Source organism: Quercus lobata, chromosome 5 (genome assembly GCF_001633185.2).
Source record: "Quercus lobata isolate SW786 chromosome 5, ValleyOak3.0 Primary Assembly, whole genome shotgun sequence".
Taxonomy (NCBI): domain Eukaryota; kingdom Viridiplantae; phylum Streptophyta; class Magnoliopsida; order Fagales; family Fagaceae; genus Quercus; species Quercus lobata.
In genome coordinates this window covers 9,708,188-9,730,536 of record NC_044908.1, presented here as the reverse complement: position 1 = coordinate 9,730,536, position 22,349 = coordinate 9,708,188, and the positions used below count along the sequence as shown (strand labels likewise).

The following is a 22,349-nucleotide window of genomic DNA, read 5'->3' as shown; positions in this document are numbered from 1 at the left end:
GGAATCCTTCAAATGTGAAAAAAATAATAATAAAGGAATCACCAAATGTGGCAAGAGTATTGTCACATGTGATGTTGACACTGCACAATATGAAGATGGAATCGTCAAATGTGAGAAAAAAAAATAAGGGAACCATTAAATGTGACAAAAGAATTGTTACATGTGATATTGGAACTGCACAATGTAAGGATGGAACCGTCAAATGTGATGTTTTGGTAACCTAGTATAATAAAGGAAACCTTCAAATGTGAAAAAAAAAAAAAAAAAAAGGAATCACCAAATGTGGCAAGAGTATTGTCACATGTGATGTTGAAACTGCACAATATGAGAATGAAACCGTCAAATGTGAGAAAAAAAAATAAGGGAACCATCAAATGTGACAAAAAAATTGTCACATGTGATATTGGAACTACACAATATGAGGATGGAACCGTCAAATATGATGTTTTGGTAACCTAGTATAATAGGTTGTCAACTAATGAGTATCGTACCCAAAAAAATGGGTACCGTAGAATTACTTTTTTTTTTTTTTGGTAAACTGGAAATTCAATTAAACAAAACTAAGAAACAGAGGTACCAATAGGGCCTACTTTGTTCATGTACATACCATTCTTATCCGCCTCAATGAGGGGAATCAAGTCCACAGGCGGACTAGACAAGGAAACAAAATCAATAGATTGCATGAGGCCTATCCTGGCTAGCTTGTCAACGCACATGTTGGCTTCCTGAAAGATATGTTTGATACGGCATTATGGAATGCGAGTGACTAGCTGTTGACAATCATTAAACAAAGGGGAGAGAATGGTGTTGGCATAAACAGGGTTGCTAATTGCAGTAACTAATGCACTAGCATCGAGCTCAACAATGACAGAGTGATAGTTCATAAGATGGCAGAAATGGAGACTGTCCCGAAGCGCCCAAATCTCAGCTATGAAGTTGTTGGTATGTCCAATATGTCTCGAAAACCTCCCAAGCCATCTCCCTTGGTCATCCCTTATCAGACCTCTACACCCCGCTGCATTCAAATGATTAGAAGCCGACCCATCTGTGTTTAACTTAACCCAACCTGAATCTGGCTTTTCCCAACTGATCTGTCTAACCATTCTAGTTTGGTTCCTACTAGGCTGATTGATGCACAAAGCATACTCCGTGGCTTGCATGGTGATACTCTTTGCCAATTGTGGGTTTGCTCCTTTACCCTTGAAAACCATTTGGTTACGTTGCTGCCATATAAGCCAGATAGCAAAGGGAAACAATACATTCCATAGAGGGTGGTTCGAAGAAGACAGCCACTTTGACTTGGCATTGATGCTTAGCCAATCTTTGATTCCTTGAGAAAAAAAAAGTGGAATTGTTGCTGTGAACACCAAGTTGGCGCCATGTTGGTTTCACCACATCGCAATCTCAGAGAGCATGGATAATGGATTCATTTGCTGCATTGCACATTGGGCAGAAAACATTTAACTGCATACCTCTAGAGGTACTGTAGAATTACTCAAACCATAAAGGGGCGAAAGGAAATAAAGGAAACAATCAAGGTAGTGGCTAGTGAAACATACATAAACATAGTTAGAAGATGAGCTACATTTGTAATTAAACCAACTTATTTCAAATGTGACACAAAGTTATTTATATATCCATAGAATTGGAACTTATGGCATCCTTTCTATAAGAGTACTATTCTCTAGCAATTATTCAAGACATCAATAATTGTTAAAAACAAAATTTAATTTTTCTCAGTGTTATCTTTTTTTTATCAATAATATAAATTTTAGATTTTTATAAAATAAATTAATTTTAGCTTATTTTGTAATATATTTAACATAAAATTTTTTTAAAAAAGAAAACTGTGGGATGGTTACACTCCCCTCCCTTGAGGTTTGAGGAAATGACACTCAACTCCAAACCTGAATGGAAAAAACACCCCCTTCCCTTAAAATTTGAAATTTTTTTAACTTTCCAGTATAAGAATCTCATTACAAAAGTTTAACTATGGTTGATAAATAAATTGATAAATTTAGAATAAAAATAAAAAATTTATCAAGTACCAAAATAATTGCGATAGCAAATATCTCCATAAGCCGTTGAAAAAAGAAAAATATAATAAACAAAATTTTTAAAAATATTCTCTCTTCTCCTTATATGTGTGTTAAAATACTTAATATTCTAAAAAAAAGAAAAAACAGTGGATTAATATCACATTGAAAAATGAGTGTGAATTAAAGAGATTTAAAATCTGTATTGTGTATCCAAGAGTTAAGCCCTTTTAGATTTACACCACTATCAATTTCTTTAATAGCTTCTCTCTGTGGGTGTTTAAAAATACAATTCAATTAAAAATTTAATACAATTAAATCTTTTGATTGAAACTCTCTCAAAAAATCTTTTGATAAACTTTAAATATTTTAATACAAAATTAATACACCAAAAAATTCATATTTAAAAATTTAATACTTTACCAGAAAAATAAAATAAAATAAAAACACAATCACCACCGCGAAAAAAATAAAATAAAACACTCTCATATAGGTCGTTGCCAAACTACTCAAAAAGCTTACGTTTCTGTAATCTGCAACATATCTCTCTCTCTCTCTGTTCTGAATCTTTCATCAATGGCTCGCGTAAGTCTCTCTCTCTTTCTCTTACAATTGCACACAACGAAATGTTTATTCAACTATCAAATTCCGAATCCACAAAGTAATACAACTAGGACTATTATCTGTTTGTTTGGTTGCTGAGAAAATTTTATGAAAGTTGATTTTTATGGTTGTTCAGTATGATAGATCCGAAGAAATTAAGCAAATTCTAAATGCCCCTTTTTTGTGTTATTAGTTTTGGATCTAAAGTTTCGTACAATTTGTAATTTTTTGGTTTAGATCTGTGCAATGTGTGAATTTATTTACTTTTTAGTAATCAGAGGATTCACATAATGGAAAAAGAGTGTGTAGTTGATGTTGTTGTTGAATATTTGTTTATAAGGTGTTTGTTGTTAATACTGAACCAAGACTTCACTTTAGAGCTCAATGTAATGTTAATGTAGGATCTAGTGGTGCTGGTCTGGAGCGCTTGGGATTGGTTTTGGGTTTGATGGGTGCATTATTTGGATGCAAAAGGGTGTGATCTGTGTGGCTTAGTGGTAGTAATTACATGGTGATGGTGGGGGGTGGGGGATCATAATCAGATTGGCTGTGTTATGCTTATTTGACTATGAAATTTTAGCCAGTTTTGGGGTTTTGCTCAATGTAGGATGTCGTGGCAGCTATTAGGAGAGTTTAGGATTGGTTTTGGAAATGCTGGGTGGTTGGTTGAGCTCTAAAATCTGTGATCTGTGTGATTAGTGGTAGTAATTACATGGTGGGGATCAGATTGACTGTGTTAAGCTTATTTAACTATGAAACGTTATTCAGTCTGGGGTTTTGAACTTTTGATCAATGTAGGACTTGGTGGCAGTTGGTAGGAGACTTTGGAATTGGTTTTGGATATGATGGGGGTTGTTTTAACTCCAAATTGTGTTATCTATGTTGAATAGTTGTAGTATTTAAATGATGGGAATCACATTGGCTGTGTTAGGCATATTCGACAATGTTTGTGACGTAAACTCAATTAAAGAGTTAAGCTTACAGGGCTATGAAATTTTAGCCATTTTGGGCTTTGATTAATGTATGATTTTCTGGACTTCTTATTAGATTTTAGGTTTGGTTTTGCAAATGATGGGCTGTTAATTTAAGTCTCATTGTGTGATCTATGTTAATTAGTAGTACTAATTATATGGTGGTCCCAATGTGTGATCCATGTTCAATAGCAGTAGATCGCATTGGCTGTGCTAGGTGTATTTGACTATGTTACCTAAAACTCAACCAAGAGATCAATTTATGTGGCCATGAAATGCTAGCCATTTTAGGATTTGATTAATGTAGGATCTTGTGAGACTTGTTAGGAGGATTTGGGATTCGTTTTGGAAGTGATGGGTGGTTGATTTAGGTCCAAACTGTGCGATCTATGCTGATTAGTAGTAGAGCATTGGAATGGCTAGAATCACATTGGCTGCCTTAGGTGCAGTAATGCACAAAAGAATTGCATGCAGCAATATGCGAATACCCAGCTGGGTACAGTTATAGAACCTCTAGAATTTGAGGGAATTATGGAGGGTGACTTGGTTGTGTGAGATTATATGGCGTAAGGAATAGCATTGGGGTGCCTACATGGCCAGTTGTGCTTAGCCTTACAAGAAATTGACATAAATCAATAGAATGATAATGTTGGAAACAGAGCCAATGATACAGTAGTGTTAGTCACAATTTTGTTCATGAAAGTGAACTGTTAATGAGTTCTAGCTCAAAGAGAACTCCCTCCTCCCAGAAGAATGGATGGAGGGTGAGGCTGTGGGTTCAAAAGCCATTAGATCTGTAACTTACTAATGGAAAAAAGTTGTAAATGTTCATCAGAGTGATCTTAAAGTATTGGTCATGCAGACTTGAGTCTTGGTCTTGCTAGTAACATGCAATAGATTTTTTTTTTTTTTTAGTTGAAAAATTTAGATATGTCTATGATTTGAACCTGTCCCCCCCCCCCCCCCCCCCCCCCCCCCCCCCCCCCCATATTGACCTAGCAAAAAATATATATTGACCTAGCAAAAAAAAAAAAAAGATATGTTCTGCATTTTTTAATTGTTACGTTTTGAAAGTGTCTTTTTTAGTGTAAAGGGATTTGTTATTGTATTAATCCAGTTATTTTTGTTTTAAATAGGAATCATGCCCTACGGTGAAGAACATTCTTCTTCTAGACTCTGAAGGCAAGCGTGTAGCAGTCAAGTATTACTCAGATGACTGGCCAACAAATAGTGCAAAGTTAGCTTTTGAAAAATCTGTTTTTACCAAGACTCTGAAGTCCAATGCTCGGGTAGAAGGTATGCTGTGATATCTCAACTTTAAATAGTACAGTTGTTCTTGTCCAAATATTATCAGCCAATTAATTATATATATTGGTATGCAAACTTTCTCATCTATTTTTTGCCTTCTCAGCTAGTTGTTTGCTATTCTATTGCATTAAAAACTATTTTCTTCTGCTAAATTAGAACGCAGTTTTAATATTTAAACCAAATCAGAAAGCTTCCCCACGATGCCTGCCATTCTGAGCTTTTCTTTCTTTGACTAAAACATTTTACTTATCAAAAAAAAAAAAAAAATCAGAAAGCTTCCTCTTATGTATTTCAGAAATAATGGTGTGTTACATCAGTGGATAACTAGAACCTGTGTGCGTGGCTTGCAATTCTATGCATGTAAATTCATGTGCTGCATGCTATATTGATCAAGAAAAATGCCCATACACCCCCTGAACTTTGAAGTAGTGGCCAAGACACCCCCTAAACTTTTTTATTCGCCAATTTACTCCATAAACTTTACATACATGCCAAATCAGTATCTCCAGTTAGTATACTGTCAAAACTAACGGAATAGTCACGTGAGACGCACATAAGCTTTAAAAATACAAACTCAAACCCCTTAATTTAAAACTCAATGGATTAATGGAAAGAATGAAGAAAAGAAGCAAGGTCTGACTGGATAGAGGATGGCTTCTCTAATATCTCTTCAAGGCTCAAGAAACTCCATTATCGCTTCCCACTTGAGACCTCAAATAGCACCACAACTTTCAGCTCAGCTCTCTCAACCCCTCATCATCCAAACCTCTATGCACCTACACACTACCCAATACCCACGACTCAAAGGCCTATTGCCGCCATGGTACTGGCATCTCTCACTGCCAAAGCACCCAATACCCACAACTCAAAGGCCTATTGCCGCCATGGTACTGGCATCTCTCACTGCCAAAGCACCAACACTCAGTACAAATCCCACCCTAAACCTTCTTCACAGTCACAAGAGTAACTGGAAGCAGAACCACTCCAATGCGCAAAAGATGAACAGTAATTAGCTTAACAATGAAAATGAGAGTGACCCATTATGCAGTGACCCACCAAATGTTGATTTGATGGGTTTGTGTGCGGAGGGCAAGGTTGAACAAGTTGTGGAGTGGTTTTGCCTGTGTGTTGAGTGGTTGCGTTCAGTGTGGCTGGAGGAGTTGATTTTCCGCTTGGGCTGACAACTGGCCTGGGCGAAATTGTGGCCTATTTTCCCAGTTTTTTTTTTTTTTTTTGGTAATGTTTAGTTGCTGGTAGTTTGGTGTGGTTAAGGACTTCTCTGTTTTTTTTTTTTTTTGGTAACAGTCTGATGTGTCCTGGTTGGTTTAATAGAATGGTAGTCTATTCGAGACGACTAATCTCCAAGAACGGGGAAAGGGAAAGGATATTTTGGTTTAATTCACTCCCCCTCTTATTCATCATGATTCCTCTTAAATACATACCAAATAACCATAGCTGATAACAATGACAGCTATTCTACTTTAGCCACAACTTCGGCTAAACTATAACACTTATCCTAGATAAAGATAACAATCTAATAACAAATGATAATAACAAAAGATAACAGCAACCTAATCTCCCAGTTACAAGCAACTGAAGGAGTCCTTTATTAAGCTAAACTCTTGGAGGCAGAGGCAATCTTCTTAGCAAATCCACGGGTACTACTCAGCAGGTGAATGTAATCCAGCCACAAGGCTTTGGGACACAACATTCCCCTCCCCTTGAAGAAAAATCTTGTCCTCAAGATTTAAATTTGAAAATTGTTGCTGGAGTGCATCATAGGGCTCCCACGTGGCATCTTCCTCACTGGCTCCAACCCACTGCACCAAGGCTTTGTGCAACACCTTCTTGCCATTCTTAACCCAACGAAAATCAATTATACGTTTGGGCTCCAAGACCATTGTGCCATTGTCCCCCACTTTAGGTAACTCTGGTGCTACACGATCAGAATGTCCTAGCTTCTTTTTTAACTGCGAGACATGAAAGACCGGATGTAATCGAGAGTGGGTCGGCAACTCCAATCGATAAGCCACCTTCCCCAACCGCTCAACAATTTGATAAGGTCCATAAAAACGCGGTGAGAGCTTCATATTCCCTCGTACTCTTAGGGACATTTGCCGAAAGGGCTGTAACTTCAGATAAACCATTTCACCCGGTTGAAACTCCAGCTCACGACGGTGGCGGTCTTCATACAATTTCATCCGATGTTGGGCTTCCACTAAATTCTCCCTTAGCTGCTTTAATATCTCATCTCTCTGTCCCAAAGTGTTCTCAACTTGCGCCACTGCTGTAGTTCCATGCTCATATCTGTGAATCGTTGGTGGAGCTCGCCCATAGACCACCTCAAATGGTGTCATGCGTGTGGCGGTTTGATAGGAAGTATTGTACCAAAACTCAGCCCAAGGAAGCCACTGAACCCACTGTTTCTGTTTAGAACTCACAAAGCACCTCAAATATGTTTCCAAACATCTATTAAGAACCTCTGTTTGTCCGTCACTCTGCGGATGGTAAGCCGAACTCATATGCAGCTCAGACCCTTGAAGACGAAAGTATTCTGCCCAGAATTGACTTGTGAACACCGGGTCTCTGTCTGAAACAATGGAACGCGGCATTCCATGCAACCGCGCCACCTCTTTGACAAAGGTTTCAGCCACTGTTTTAGCCGAATATGGGTGCTTGAGGGCAATAAAATGCCCATATTTAGAGAGTCGGTCAACCACTACAAGTATAACAGAAAACCCATTAGAGGATGGAAGTCCCTCAATAAAATCCATAGAGACATCTTCCCACACACGATCCGGGATCGGTAACGGTTGAAGCAACCCACCTGGAGTTTGAGAATCATACTTACTACGTTGACAAACATCGCAATGCCGAACATACTCCAAAATATCTCTCTTCATTCCCACCCAGTAAAAATTTGCTGCAACTCGTTTATAAGTTCGTAATGATCCAGAGTGCCCACCAATGGGTGTATCATGAAATTCATGGATAACCTTCATCTTGTGGCGAGATCCAGCAGGTAGAACCAGCCTCCCTTGGTACCACAACAACCCATCCTTGTCTGAAAATTTCTGAACAGCAGCCTCTCCCTTTTTAATTGCATTTCGAAGGTCAGCCAAACTTGGGTCATGACGGGCTTCATAATGAATTTCTTCCAACCAAGCTGGCCGTGGACAAGAAATGGCAGCCAAGTCTCCATGTAACCGTGACAATGCATCAGCGGCCTTATTTTCTCGTCCGGGACGATACTCAATCTCATAATCATAACCCATAAGCTTCACGATCCACCTTTGCTGGTCTAGTGTTGTAATTCGTTGCTCCAAAAGATATTTTAAACTTCTGTGATCTGTACGAATTCGAAACCTTCGACCCAATAGGTAATTCCGCCAGTGATGGACAGAGTGAACAATTGCCATAAGTTCTTTCTCATAGGTTGATCGAGCTAAGGATCGACCCGATATGGCCTTGCTGTAAAAAGCCAACGGTTGTCCTTCCTGCATAAGCACGGCACCTAAACCTTTACCCGATGCGTCGGTTTCTACCACAAATTGCTTAGAAAAATTTGGCAAGGAAAGGACTGGTGCTTGAGTCATGACCTTCTTGAGATTTTGAAATGCCTCCTCTGCTTCGACATTCCAATGGAACGCATCCTTCTTCAATAACTTTGTCAAGGGTGCTGCAATGCTGCCATAATTACGAATGAATTTTCGGTAGTATCCAGTCAATCCAAGGAAACCACGGAGTGCGGTGATGTTTGTTGGAGTAGGCCATGCTTCCATGCTACGAATCTTTGTAGGATCTGCTGAGACTCCATCTGCACTGATTATATGACCCAAATATTCTACCTTTCGCTGCCCAATTAAGCATTTAGATTGGTTGACATATAGTTGGTTTTCTAGTAAGGTGTCGAAAACCATTTGGAGATGGTGCAAGTGATCATTCCAATTTCTGCTATAAACCAATATATCATCGAAAAAGACTAGTACATACCTTCGCAATCGGGCACAAAATATGTCATTCATGAGTGATTGAAATGTGGAAGGTGCATTGGTGAGGCCGAAAGGCATTACAAGGAACTCATAGTGACCGTCATGGGTGCGGAACGCTGTCTTATGGACATCGTCAGGTTGCACTCGAATTTGATGGTACCCCGACTTGAGATCCAATTTAGTGAAATGTGCAGCACCATGTAACTCATCTAACAACTCATCTATGGCAGGAATGGGGTAGCGATCCTTCACTGTAGCGCGATTTAGTGCTCGATAATCAACACAAAAACGCCAAGAGCCGTCTTTCTTTTTCACTAGCAAGACCGGCGATGAGAATGGACTAGAACTGGGTCGTATAATACCGGTAGTGAGCATCTCCTTCACCGCCCTCTCTATCTCATTTTTTTGAATGTGAGGGTAGCGGTATGGTCTAACATTAATCGGTCCGCTTCCTGGTTCCAAAGTGATCCGATGGTCATGAGATCGTGGTGGAGGCAAGGTAGTGGGGATTTGAAATATGGCCTGGTATTGCTTCAAAAGTTGCTTTAATGCTGCTGCTTGATTTTGGCTCAACGATTCCTCTATAGTAGGTTCTGTAGTTCCAAGTAGTTGCATGACAATAGCACCAGTGTTGGTGGATGCCAACTTTTGAACGTGATGTGCAGAGCCTTGCGTAACCCGACCTCTATCTTCACCACATATCACATATTTCTTCCCTTTGTCCCAAAACTCCATTGTGAGTTTACTCCAATCATGTAAAACTCTACCTAAGCCTTGCAACCATTGCATTCCCAAGACCACATCTGACCCTTGTAAGTCTAAGGGGTATACATTGGCTTGAAATCGGTACTCTTGGATCTCCATAGGTACAGCCAGATATATTTCTTCACATGTTAGCCGTTCACCATTGGCCACCATCACCGCAAAGGCTGGAGACGCTGTTTTGCAACACCCCATCCGCTTGGCAAATTTCAAACTAACAAAATTGTGGGTACTCCCACTATCAATGAGAATATGTAGCGGTCTTCCATTGATAACCCCAGTCACGCGCATAGTTTGTGGGGAAGATACTCCCACTAAGGCGTGTAGCGAGATTTCAGGAGTGGTGGTTGAGTCTTCCTCTTCCTCAATTGTCACGGTTGGACCATCAATCTCTCCTTCTTCGCCTATGACTTCAAGCAAAAATACTTGCTGCGTCTTGCATCGATGGCTTGGACCAAATTTCTCATCACAATTGTAGCACAGTCCTTTGTCACGACGTGCTTGCATCTCTGTCCAAGAAAGTTTTTTAAAGGTTGGGTTGTGAGGTGAACGTGGGGCAGAGGATTGGGGAGGTTGCATATTTCCCTTGGCAGGTTGTGGGCTGGGTAGGAGTGCTGGTCTTGTTTGGGTGGAAGGGCGTCTCAGCCTCTGTAGTTTGTCTTCATGTAAGCGGGCTAGACTAGTAGCATGGACCAAGGTAGTGGGTCTGAATAATTTTACCTCGGCGCGAATTTCTTCACGTAGTCCACCAATATAACTTCCCACGAGAGCCTTCTCTGGCCAATCTTGTACTCAGGCTGCCAAACGCTCAAAATTTGCTTGATATTCTCGCACTGTGCTGGTTTGGCGTAATTTGGCTAAAGCTTCATCAAAGTCTTCATAATCTGATGGCCCAAAACGGACACACAAAGCATGTGTAAACTCCTCCCATGAAACATTTGTCCTTGTTTTCTCAAACCACTGGTACCATTGAAGAGCATCATCCAACAAATGGAAGGAAGCCAGAGTGATCTTCTCACTATTTTCTGTCCGTTGATAACGAAAGAATTTTTCTGCCTTGTAGATCCAGCCCGTTGGGTCTTCTCCATTGAATTGAGGAAAATCCACCCGAGAAAATCGAGTTTGTATTCCTCCAACAGTTCCTCCATTAGTTCCTTCTGATCCGTGATTACGACTAGCAGAGTTTTCTCCGTTACCGCGATTCCGGCTAGCTGAGCCTTCTTCACGGTGGCTGTTCATTCCTTCAATTCTTCGTCCCATCTGAGCTATCGCGTTGGCGAGAGCCTCTACGCTCTCCTTGATATCAGTAAACTCCTTAGCGAACTCTTCTCCTTGGACTTCGATCTGTCTCCGGATAGAATGGTCACTAACCTCCAAGGCTGCTATCCGATCGTCATTAGTTGTGGAACAAGTAGGTGGTGGGTTGTTCGTCATTTTGGCTCTGATACCAAATGATGTGTCCTGGTTGGTTTAATAGAATGGTAGTCTATTCGAGACGACTAATCTCCAAGAACGGGGAAAGGGAAAGGATATTTTGGTTTAATTCACTCCCCCTCTTATTCATCATGATTCCTCTTAAATACATACCAAATAACCATAGCTGATAACAATGACAGCTATTCTACTTTAGCCACAACTTCGGCTAAACTATAACACTTATCCTAGATAAAGATAACAATCTAATAACAAATGATAATAACAAAAGATAACAGCAACCTAATCTCCCAGTTACAAGCAACTGAAGGAGTCCTTTATTAAGCTAAACTCTTGGAGGCAGAGGCAATCTTCTTAGCAAATCCACGGGTACTACTCAGCAGGTGAATGTAATCCAGCCACAAGGCTTTGGGACACAACACAGTCAATGTGTATTCCAGTGTGTTGTAGTTAGTGTCTGGTTACTCTGATTTAAGTGTGCTGTTGTAAGCATGAACTCTGATTTATCTTGTATGTTTTGTATCATCAATAAAATTTCCACTGTTATGCAAAAAATAAATAAAAAATTGTGGAGTATATGGGTCAAGGTGTTTGTGCTGATTATGGTGTTTTCTGTGTGTTGTTGGATTCGTGTGGGGATTCGAAGCCCCTTCAAGTTGGTAAGAGTGTCAATGGGTTCTTGAAATGTTCTCTATCTTTGCATCAATTCACCAGGTTTCAAATTAAGGGGTTTGAGTTTGTTTTTTAAAGCTCATGTGTGTCTCACATGACTATTCCGTTAGTCTTTTTAACAGTAGACTAACGGAGGTACTAATTTGGCAGGTATGTAAAGTTTATAGAGTAAATTGGCTAACAAAAAAGTTCAGGGGGTGTCTTGGCCACTACTTCAAAGTTCAGGGGGTGTATGAGCATTTTTCTCATATTGATCCCTCTAACAAGTTTGGTTCTTGACTGATATGATCTATACTTTTTCAAACAAAACCTGTGTCACTTTTTAAGCTCAAGATTTTGTATTGGTGCCTTGAATTTCAATATAGACTGTAGAATTTGAAACCATAGCATCATACAATTAGTCAGGTTTGTGTGCTCTACAGACTACAGAGGACATAGCCATATGGTCAATCATGTATTATTTCTCTGAAACTGGGAAAATGGGTAATATGATTAATCTTTATACATAGATTTTCTCTTGAAACATTTGCAAGATGTCAATCAATCACTTTCTTGTTAAATGACCTTGGCTAAATTACTGATCAGCAGTTTTCTATCCTTGAACATATCCAATTTCCAAGGCCATTGGAGTGTATTGCTTGCACTACATTCTGTATAGTTGTGTAATAACAAAAGTTAGCCTTAGTGTATTTTTTTTTAATGGTAAAAGTTAGCGTTAGTGTATTTCTTGCATTATTTTCTCTATGCTATTTGTGTGCTAAGAACAGTTAGCCAAAACCATCAACCACCACTTTAAAAGTACAATAATACAGGTTTTGGTATTTTAGTTCATCTTCTTACTGGTGTCAAAAGGATTGGTAAAGCAATGATTACATATCTGCATATTTTAGCCCCATGGCATGAAGCCACAAATGCATATTCTTGTGAACGTTAAGCTAAAAGTGACAAGCATGTGCTTTAGTTTAAATTGCCATATTCTATCGCATCTTTCATTTATTCTACTTGACCAGGAAATTTTTTAGCTGGGACTCAACAAAAACACAAAATATTAGTATTGCCATAGGTGATAGGACCCTCTATAAAGATTGATGAAGCCTGGTAAATATGGTACACAGCCTGAGACTTGAATTATTGATATATTGCTGTATTACTGTCTGCAGCTGAGATAGCTATGTTTGAGAACAACATTGTTATCTACAAGTTCGTCCAGGACCTGCACTTCTTTGTGACTGGAGGTGATGATGAAAACGAACTCATCTTAGCTACAGTTCTTCAGGGATTCTTTGATGCAGTTGCCCTTCTCTTGAGGTAATTGACCTTTGTTTCTTGATTTTGATAAAGAGATTTATTAGTTTGTGCTTCTGTTTTATGCGTTCTTCTATTTCACTTGCTGTAGGAACACTGTTGATAAAAGGGAGGCACTCGAAAACTTGGATCTCATTCTTTTATGCCTTGATGAGATTGTTGACGGAGGGTATGTAACATGCTTCTTAAATTCACTTACCCTGTATATTTGCACTTTATCAAATATTTCCATGTTCCTTTTTCCACACTTCCAATAATGTATGTGGGATCAGTTTGATAGATCATAATGGATAAGAACATAAAGGAAAAGAATTTTGTTCTACCATAGAGAACTATAATCTTCCAATAATGAATCTCCATACTGTCAGTGGAATCCACCCACCACCATGCTTCCTTCTCTATTGGAGGATTTTTTTTTTTTCCTTTTCCCATGAAGCATCAATAAGTGTCGTCTAGTTTACTGCAGTACTTCTATGGTCAAGGAATGTATTATTTATTAAGAACATATATCTATTTTGCAGGATGATACTTGAAACGGACTCAAGTGTCATTGCAGGGAAAGTGGCGACCCACAGCATGGACGCTGACGCACCGTTGTCTGAGCAAGTAATGCTATTTTCTCTCTTTTTGTTGGTTCCTTCCTTACTATTATTTGCATATCTTAATCTCAACTTATCCACTTATATAAAATATAAGATAGTGTAATGGATGTTATCATCCGCAAATTTCACATTTTATATGAGATATGCATGCATCACTAACCCACTAACACTAACTCCCAACACTTTTGGACTCTATTTGTCGTTTGTTTGAACTACTGTTAACTAACCCGCCTTTAATGACTCCCTCCTTTTGCTCTCCCATTTGAGCTTCCTTTTCATCAATAAAGTTTTATTACTCATTAAAAAAGGTAATTAATTACAACTCTCTTCTTTGGTTTTGTATTTAATCCTTTATCTTTCTTGACTAAAATTGCAGACTATAACTCAGGCATGGGCTACAGCACGTGAACATTTGACAAGAACCCTTCTCAAATGAGTTATGTGTGCACGCAGAGAATATGAGATGGCATTCTTTTGGTTGATTAAAATCCTTTTTCATGTGTGAGTAGCGTAGTTATTCATTTCTCTCTCCATTTAGCACATGGGATGACGAAACATAATGCCATTTGGCTTCTTCTTTATGGTTTTTTTTTATTCAATCTCTCTCTCTCTCTCTCTCTCTCTCAATAATCAGTAACGTATGGAAAATGTTGTTATTTGCCAGTGGGCTCTTGCACTTGCATTTCTTGGCCTAATGATAATGGTTTAGTTGTTGAATTGCCCTCCGGGGACCCTCATCTGTTTTTTCCCCTGTTATTTTCTGAGAACCTGTTGATACTTGAAATAACGTACACTCTGCAATCCGTAGCTATCTAATCATGATATTTGATCTTATCCTATTCCTAAACACTAATCATGATTTTGACTTGCTATTTAATTTATTTATTAATAAAAAACTTAGTCCGCTAGGACCTGTTTTGAATGAATCATCAATACAGATTGGAAAAATATCCCAGTCTTATAAATAATGATTTAGTTGACGAATAACCCAACCTGCCCGGTTGCCCCCATGGGTCTCCGCCAGCAGAGCCGGATTTTGTCTAGCTTGTCGCCTGCACCCATCTTGTATGTGTGTATATATATAATTTATATCATATTACCATCTTTCATATCCGTATCTCAATACTCTCCATGTTAGGCTTTTCCCTTCTCTCTCATCTTTTTTACCCTCGTTGGTGTCGGTGCCACCTCAATGAATGGCAAAATGTCTCCATTATGTCTTGATCTGACTTACTCTAATGTTCATCTTGCACAATTGTCTCAACCTTGAAGAGAAGATGAGGTGGTGACAAGATGTTTACAATCCAATTCGATCCCACCTGGTGCCATCCCTAAGATAGTTAAGAAAATCAAATCTCAAAGATAATAAATATGCAAATTAACACATGTTCAAACCTTGTGGATTTGAAGAATGAAACTAAGGGTATTGACCGCACTTGTTACAAGACATTTTTTTAAACCATGTTAGGTTCGAAATTCTAAAATCGAAGGGTGTTGCCCCCACTTCTATTTGAAATTCCTATTACAAGAAAGAGTTCATTTCTTGACAAGAGAAATACTAATATTAAATAAATAAAAAGGAAAAGAGCAAGAAAAAGAGGATACAAGAAGGTTAATAGTATGAAAAGACACTCATTTTACCTTTACTGTTTTACATGATATTCATAATTGATACGTTAATATACACATTTAAAAATTTGAAAATGAAATGTCCACTAAAAACAAATGTAAAATAATAGATAAAAAAGTAGCTTTGAGAGAATCCCTAATAATATTCTTCCTCCCACATCATCCCATGGTAGCATACTAGCATTATCCGTAGTTCATAGCCCCACTTCCTTTAAAACGTTTTTTAAACCATGTTGGTGTGAAATCTAAATCAAGGGATTTGCCCCACTTCTTTTTAACTTTAAAATTACAATATTAAGAATGCCCCACTTCCTTAATGACATTTTTTTAAACCATGTTGGTGGGAATTCTTTTTCTTTTTTTTAATTCCAATATTGAAGAAGAGTCCATTTATGCCCAAAAGAAGAAAGAATGACGAGCACCCAATGAAAACAAAAACATGATCAGAATTCAGAAGTAAATATTATTCAAAATTGAAATATAAAGGAAGTGAGCAAGAAAAGAGGGGTGTTTAAAATAATCTCTCCAACATCATTCCCAATAATGGTAATATCGGAATAGCCACCACTTCCTATAAGAAATATATAAATATATATATATATATATATTATGTCTTTGAATTCTAAAAATCAAAGGGTTTTACCACCAATTCAAATTCTGAGAAGGAGTCTATTTATGACCCACGAAAAAAAAAAAAACAAGGAGTGAAGAAAACCCAAACCAGAACAATAATACAACTCATAAAAACTAGAAAAGTAAAAAGGAAGGGAACAAGAAAAAGAGGAAGACCAAGACTTTGATATATATATATATATATATTTTTTTTTTTTGAGAAAGACCAAGACTTTGATATTCTTTCCCCACTATCAGTCACATCAATTTTGCCATGACTTGCATATCTAGTAACGAATGGTCCCAAATTTCACATACTCATCCTCTTCTTGTTCTAGATGGGGTCAGAAACGATGTCGTACTTGTGGAAAAAACCATCCCACCTAGGTAGCTACCAAAGTACAAGCCAATTTTATTAATTAATAAAAATCTTTCCAAGATTTTCTTGCAAAAAATCTAGGCCGACAAAATTTTATATAGTTTTTTGTCATAATTATAATGTGGTAAAATGTAATTAGTAGAAAAAAAGAATAGTATATTTTGTCATAATTATAATGTGGCAAAATATAATCAGTAGAAAATGATTAACCGCTCACAATTTAACATGTCAAAATTGCCGGAAAAAAATTGTGAAATAATATGTGGTCTTAGAATGGCTCAATTTTCTTCATGAAGCTCTGGCAAACTTAACACGCAAACGTGTGAGCTTCTGAGACTTGACCATCATGCATGGAAGAGGCAAGAAGGACTCACTAATCAGGTGCCGCGCGTTTTCGTGTTTGACTTGAAACTGTACGTAGGACCCTTCTTTGTTGCATGTTACCTTTGCGTGTTACTTGAACTTCCAGGGAAAAAAAATTATATATATATATTTATTTTTTTTCAAGTTTTGGACCAAATACAATACCATGTGAAAGGAAATAGTTTTCAAATGAATCACACAGTTCATACTTCATACTTCATTATTCGTGTACTTTACTACTTCCTCCTATTTTATTTATTTGTTATTCAATGCTGTGATTAGGTCCATTACCATGTTCCAACCTATTTTCCACTTTGAAATTGTCAATATATATAGGCACAATTTTATAAAAGAATTATCGTATCTACTATATTTATAATAAAAAAAGAATATTAAAACTTTTTTTTTTCTGATAAAAAAAAGAGGAGAGGATTATATTTTATAAACAAACTAATTACATCAAAAGAGGTGTAATATCTACTATATTTATAAAAAAAAGAATATAAAAACTTTGTTTTTTCAGATTAAAAAAAAAGAGAGGATTATATTTTATAAACAAACTAATTACATCAAAAGAGGTGTAATGGCTCCAAGATTATCTACAGCAAATGGAGCACAAAGTCTATCTACACCCCAACCCATCCTGTCAAAATTGAATGTGCCCTTCATTTTATTCAATTTTTTTTTTTTCATTTTTTATATTTGTGTTCAATTTTTTTTTTAAAGAGAGTTTCATCTTATGGTGTCCACTCCTAATAATAACTCTTTATCATCAAACTAAGACACCAATCGATTTTTGGGTATAGGTGGAGATTGAACCTATATCTCTTATTCAATCATTATAGACTTTACTAGTTAAGTTAACTGAAATCCACAATTTATGTTCAAATTAATAAGAGTAAAATAATATTTTAATCCTTAAATTAATTTTACTAAAACGAGATAGATGTGAGAGGGGGAGTGAGGACAAAGTGATGACACAGAGAGAGACAAAGTGGGAGAAGAAAAGAAAGTGAAAGAAGGAGAGAGAATAAAGTAATAAAAAAATTATACAAGCCTGCTACAGTGTCGTCATACATATAAGACTGTACTGTAGTAGTATTGCAAATTTTTTTACAATTGGAAGACCGAGTAATAGGGGGTTTTGATGTTCTGATGCTAACATATGACATTTGCAAGACTCAATATGAATTTTCTAATTATTAGTTTTTTAGTGGTAAACGTGACAAATTTTAAAGTGGGTTTTTTTTCCTTATGTGGCAACACAACCTTAATTGCAGGAAAATGTTTCTGCTTTTATATATAGTACGAGATTTGTTTTTTATCACTAAACTTTAAAAAATAAAAAATAAATTTCATCCTTAAATTATTGAAAAGTTTATTTTTAGTCCTTAAACTATTGAAAATGTTTTACTTTATGTTTATAAACTTTACCAAAATTTTTTTTTCCCATCCCTAAACTATTAAAAAAAGTTATTTTTTATTCCTATTTTTGTCTCTAAACTATTAAAAAAAAAGTTTATAAAGTTTAAGGATAATGAATAAATAATTTTTTTTAATTTAAAGGTAAAAAACAAACTTTGGATAAATAATAACTTTATGTTCTAAAAATTTGTTTTTCATCTATAAACTTTAAAATTTTATTTTTCATCCTTAAATCATTGAAAAGTCTATTTTTAATCCTTAAACTATTGAAAATATTTTACTTTATGTTCATAAACTTTACCAAAAGTTTTTTTTTTTTTTCGTCCCTAAACTATTGAAAAAAAATATTTTTTTTTTTCAATCCTATTTTTGTGTCTAAACTACTAAAAAAAATTTGTAAAGTTTAAGGATAATGAATAAATAATTATTTAAAATTTAAAGATAAAAACAAACTTTGGATAAAGTTTAGGGACCTAAATGGTATTTTACTCTTTTTTTTTTTTTTTTGAGAATGTATTTTACTCAATTAATGAGAATAAATTGATTCTCAAAAAAAGAAAATTAATGAGAATAAATTGTACAATAGTAAATTTTGATTTTAAAGACAATAAATGTAATAATGTTCCCTTCCAAATTTTTTTTTTTTTTTTTGAATGGTTGAAGTGGACCCAAAAAAAAATGGAAGATAGATAGTATTTATGTTAAGGTACATATGTCATACTCCTCAAAAGGACAATTATTATATTTGGAAGTATTAGGCAAATTAATATAACAAAATTGCGAAAACAAATAGGTATGGCTTTGAGAATTGCCAGGCCAAGGCCTGCCTTCCCCACCAATATGTACATGTCTTTTCCTCTAGTGAGCCAATACTTTAAACTTTCTCATTTTAGGTTACTTTTTTTTTTTTAGAAACATTATTTTTGGTTACTTAATTAGTAAGTTACAGAAACTTATTTTTTACTCTTTTAATTCAATCAAATCAGATTAAAAGAAAAAAAAAATCCCATAAGTTTGAAAGAATGAAAATTGAAAACCCTCACCTTATACCAACAAAAAGGGAAAAATAGATGGATAAAATTAACAAAAGGTTAAAACTGTACTTCTACATTCTCTTTCATAGTCTTTTCCTTTTCAACAGGAACCTCTGGTCCCGTTCAAGACATGAAATCATTGCAGTCTATTTTGCATGAATTTCCACAATCCATACGTGTAAAACTGGTCGGTGATCCAATAACAGGGTTGGGAAAAGTGAAAAGAAAGAAAAACAAAATTCCTCAGAGCTATCATATATTATACGTTTATACTAACAGCAAAATCAATAGGAATTTTGTAGGGTTATGTGAGTTTATATTATAGGATCTTAGACATATAAAATTTGTACAATATTATATATATTTTTATACCAAAAAAATATAAAATATTTACATTTTTTTACAAATGTATACAAAATTGTATACATTTTGTGTTTATAATGTAAATTTATAGTAGATAATTTATAAACTAAGAATTATCATAATGGATATGTTACTTTTTACTTTAAAATAAAAAAGAAAAAGAAAAATGGTGGTTGTGACTTGTGAACCACATGTCACTCATAGTCGACATACGTGTGGGCTATTTCAAAAACTAATAGTTTTCAACTAAAAGCATACCTGATGGAGTGGATCCACCTGAAAAAAATAACAGAACCTACCGCAAATTATAATAAGGATTCTAAATTTGACAATTGGCTAACACCTGCTCAAACATTAATGTTTATTACTTTGATGTTTATGGATGATATATAATACTATGATTGTAACGTGGAGTCGATGGACACTTGCAACTAACAACACTATATTATATATATTTACTTTTGGATATTCCATTTTGTGAAGTTAATATGTTATATAAATATGGTCAGGGATTACATCAAAATTTCCTCTTTTTTTTTTTTTTTTTTAAGTATTTCAAAAAATCAATTAGAAAAGAAAAATAATATATATTTTTACCTTACTAGAAGCCCTAGACCAAAGGTACTTGACACAAAAAAAGAAGAAGAAGAATGGGTTCGATATTGACAATGTTCATATGACCAAAAAAAATAATAAATTAATCAAAAACTGTCCAATATATATGTATAAATTCCAAATTGAAGGCTTGAGAAAGTCCTTGAACCCATGGAGTTTATTCAAGTGCATGGTAAACAATGAGAAACAGTCAACGATGATATAATCTAATATTAATTCAAATATAGAATCTTGTCTGCAATGCCATATTCAAATTGAAATTAGTAATCAATGCTTGAACATGTTTTCACATACATAGCTGAAAAATTAAATAAAAAATAGAGCAATGGAGAAAAGAAAGAAAGGAAAGAAAGTCTAATAACATTTTAATTTCAAAGGAAACTTCCAAATGACCAACACTTGGTTGTACACAATATAGGGTCAATTAAATGCATTTATGTATAGTGGTCATGCTTTAATTAATGAAAATTGGTTGATATTTTCACATTCGTAATATAATTTCCAATTTAATTTATTTTTTGATAAATGATAGTCATCTTAAACTATATGAATATGTGTATATATCTAATGTGTATCATAAACTTCAAAATTTTGTAATCAGCAACATAATATGAGAATAATTTGTGATGTCTAATCATTCATAGTAGTTGTGTATATTAAAAATGCTCTTATAGTTTAGGACATATATTGCAAATACTCTCATAGTTTAAAGTGCCTAGCTATTTCTAATGCTCTCATAGTTTAGGGTTGATAATTGTCTACTAAATTATTAATTTTTACACTAATTTAAATGTTTCGAATAGGCATTGCAAATTAGCATCGAACTATGATGTTGATTACAAATTTTTAAAGTTTAGATTATATATTGTAGTCAAGAGTCTTGTATTTCAACTATTTGGTATCTCCTAATAATTCCAAATGAAACATTTAGGGTTCAAATCTTCTTTATTGATGTATTAAAAAAAAAAAGTTGCATATTGCTAATATCTCAATAGTTTAGGGTGGTTAATTATAATTATCAATTTATTTGGTTTTCATATTTTTTATTAAAAAAAAAAAAAGAATTTTAGAGGACATAAAGAAATAGATTGGTTTTCAATGGTTTTTAGTTTATTTGTAAACCAAAAACGATAAACGGTTTTAGACAATATCGATATTATCTGAAAATAGGTTTTTGTTTCCATTTCGTGGTTTTTAAAACAAGAACCGAATGATTGAGAAAATGACATGAAAACAATGTATGTATCAATAGTTTTGGCTTAGGGTCAATGGAATGATCATTAAATTTATAAACTATAGACCAAGACCTAATTCTTTATTTTTAAAAAAATCTTTTTTGGGGGGTATTAGTAAGAAATAAAATATTTCACTAACTATAGCTAATTAAATTCCCCCACCCACCCAAAAAAAAAAAAAAACATGTAACGTGCCATTGTGTTGTTAATTGTTATAACAATTAAAATATGTCAAATTTGATAGTTGGCCAAACAGAATTAAAAACACAAAAAAAATATTGTTCACTAGATAATTTAACAAAGGAAAAACTAAGTCAAATGCTGTATTTTAAAGTTGCTTTTCTTGTTTTTGTTTTTTCTCCCCTCTCTCTAAATTAGACATGCAGCTGGCTGAACCACATGGAAATGGAGTGGGAGGCCTCACCTTTAGGTCCCATTGAAGATATATACATAAATATATATAATTTACCAGCTAATTGACAACCATTTGATCCGATGAATCCTAGTAAGATTACCAAGATTTTCTCCTATATGAATTCCTTGTTCAAATTGACCACCAAAATCATGCCTTGCATACATTCTCAAAACAGAGTTGGAGAACACAAGTCTATAGTTTGTTATGCTATCATATAATTCATGCCCTATAGTTGTTTGTTTGGTTCAAGTAATCAAAAGTTTCATTAAAAAAATTTAAAAATTATAGATATATACATATATACAATGTGAAAGTTTTTTTTAAAAAAAAACATTTTCAAAATAGACAATAACATTAACATAAAAAACTGAAAACTGAAATCAAACAACTAATTCCTAACAATTTTCTCAACCTTAGTCCCACATCAATTGTGGTGATGTGTGTTTGTGGGCTCATATATACTGCTTCACAGTACTAACTACTGCATGTAATTTTAGTATTGGCGTGTGGTGTTGAGTTCTATTTCCCCCCTCTCTTCTGTTGTTGTGAGTATCAAAAAAATTCCTAACAATTTCTCAAAAAAAAAAAAAAAAA

The 22,349-nt window shown here is 35.2% G+C and overlaps 1 protein-coding gene across 1 annotated transcript; it reads left to right on the top strand.

Annotated features, from left to right (window-relative positions):
- Positions 1-2,512: 2,512 nt before the first annotated feature.
- Positions 2,513-14,402, top strand: LOC115989669 (coatomer subunit zeta-2-like). Its single transcript, XM_031113480.1, has 6 exons — positions 2,513-2,621; positions 4,747-4,906; positions 12,939-13,086; positions 13,175-13,252; positions 13,605-13,689; positions 14,062-14,402. The coding sequence occupies exons 1-6, from the start codon at positions 2,613-2,615 to the stop codon at positions 14,119-14,121; spliced, it is 540 nt and encodes a 179-aa protein (XP_030969340.1). The 5' UTR covers positions 2,513-2,612; the 3' UTR covers positions 14,122-14,402.
- Positions 14,403-22,349: the final 7,947 nt, after the last annotated feature.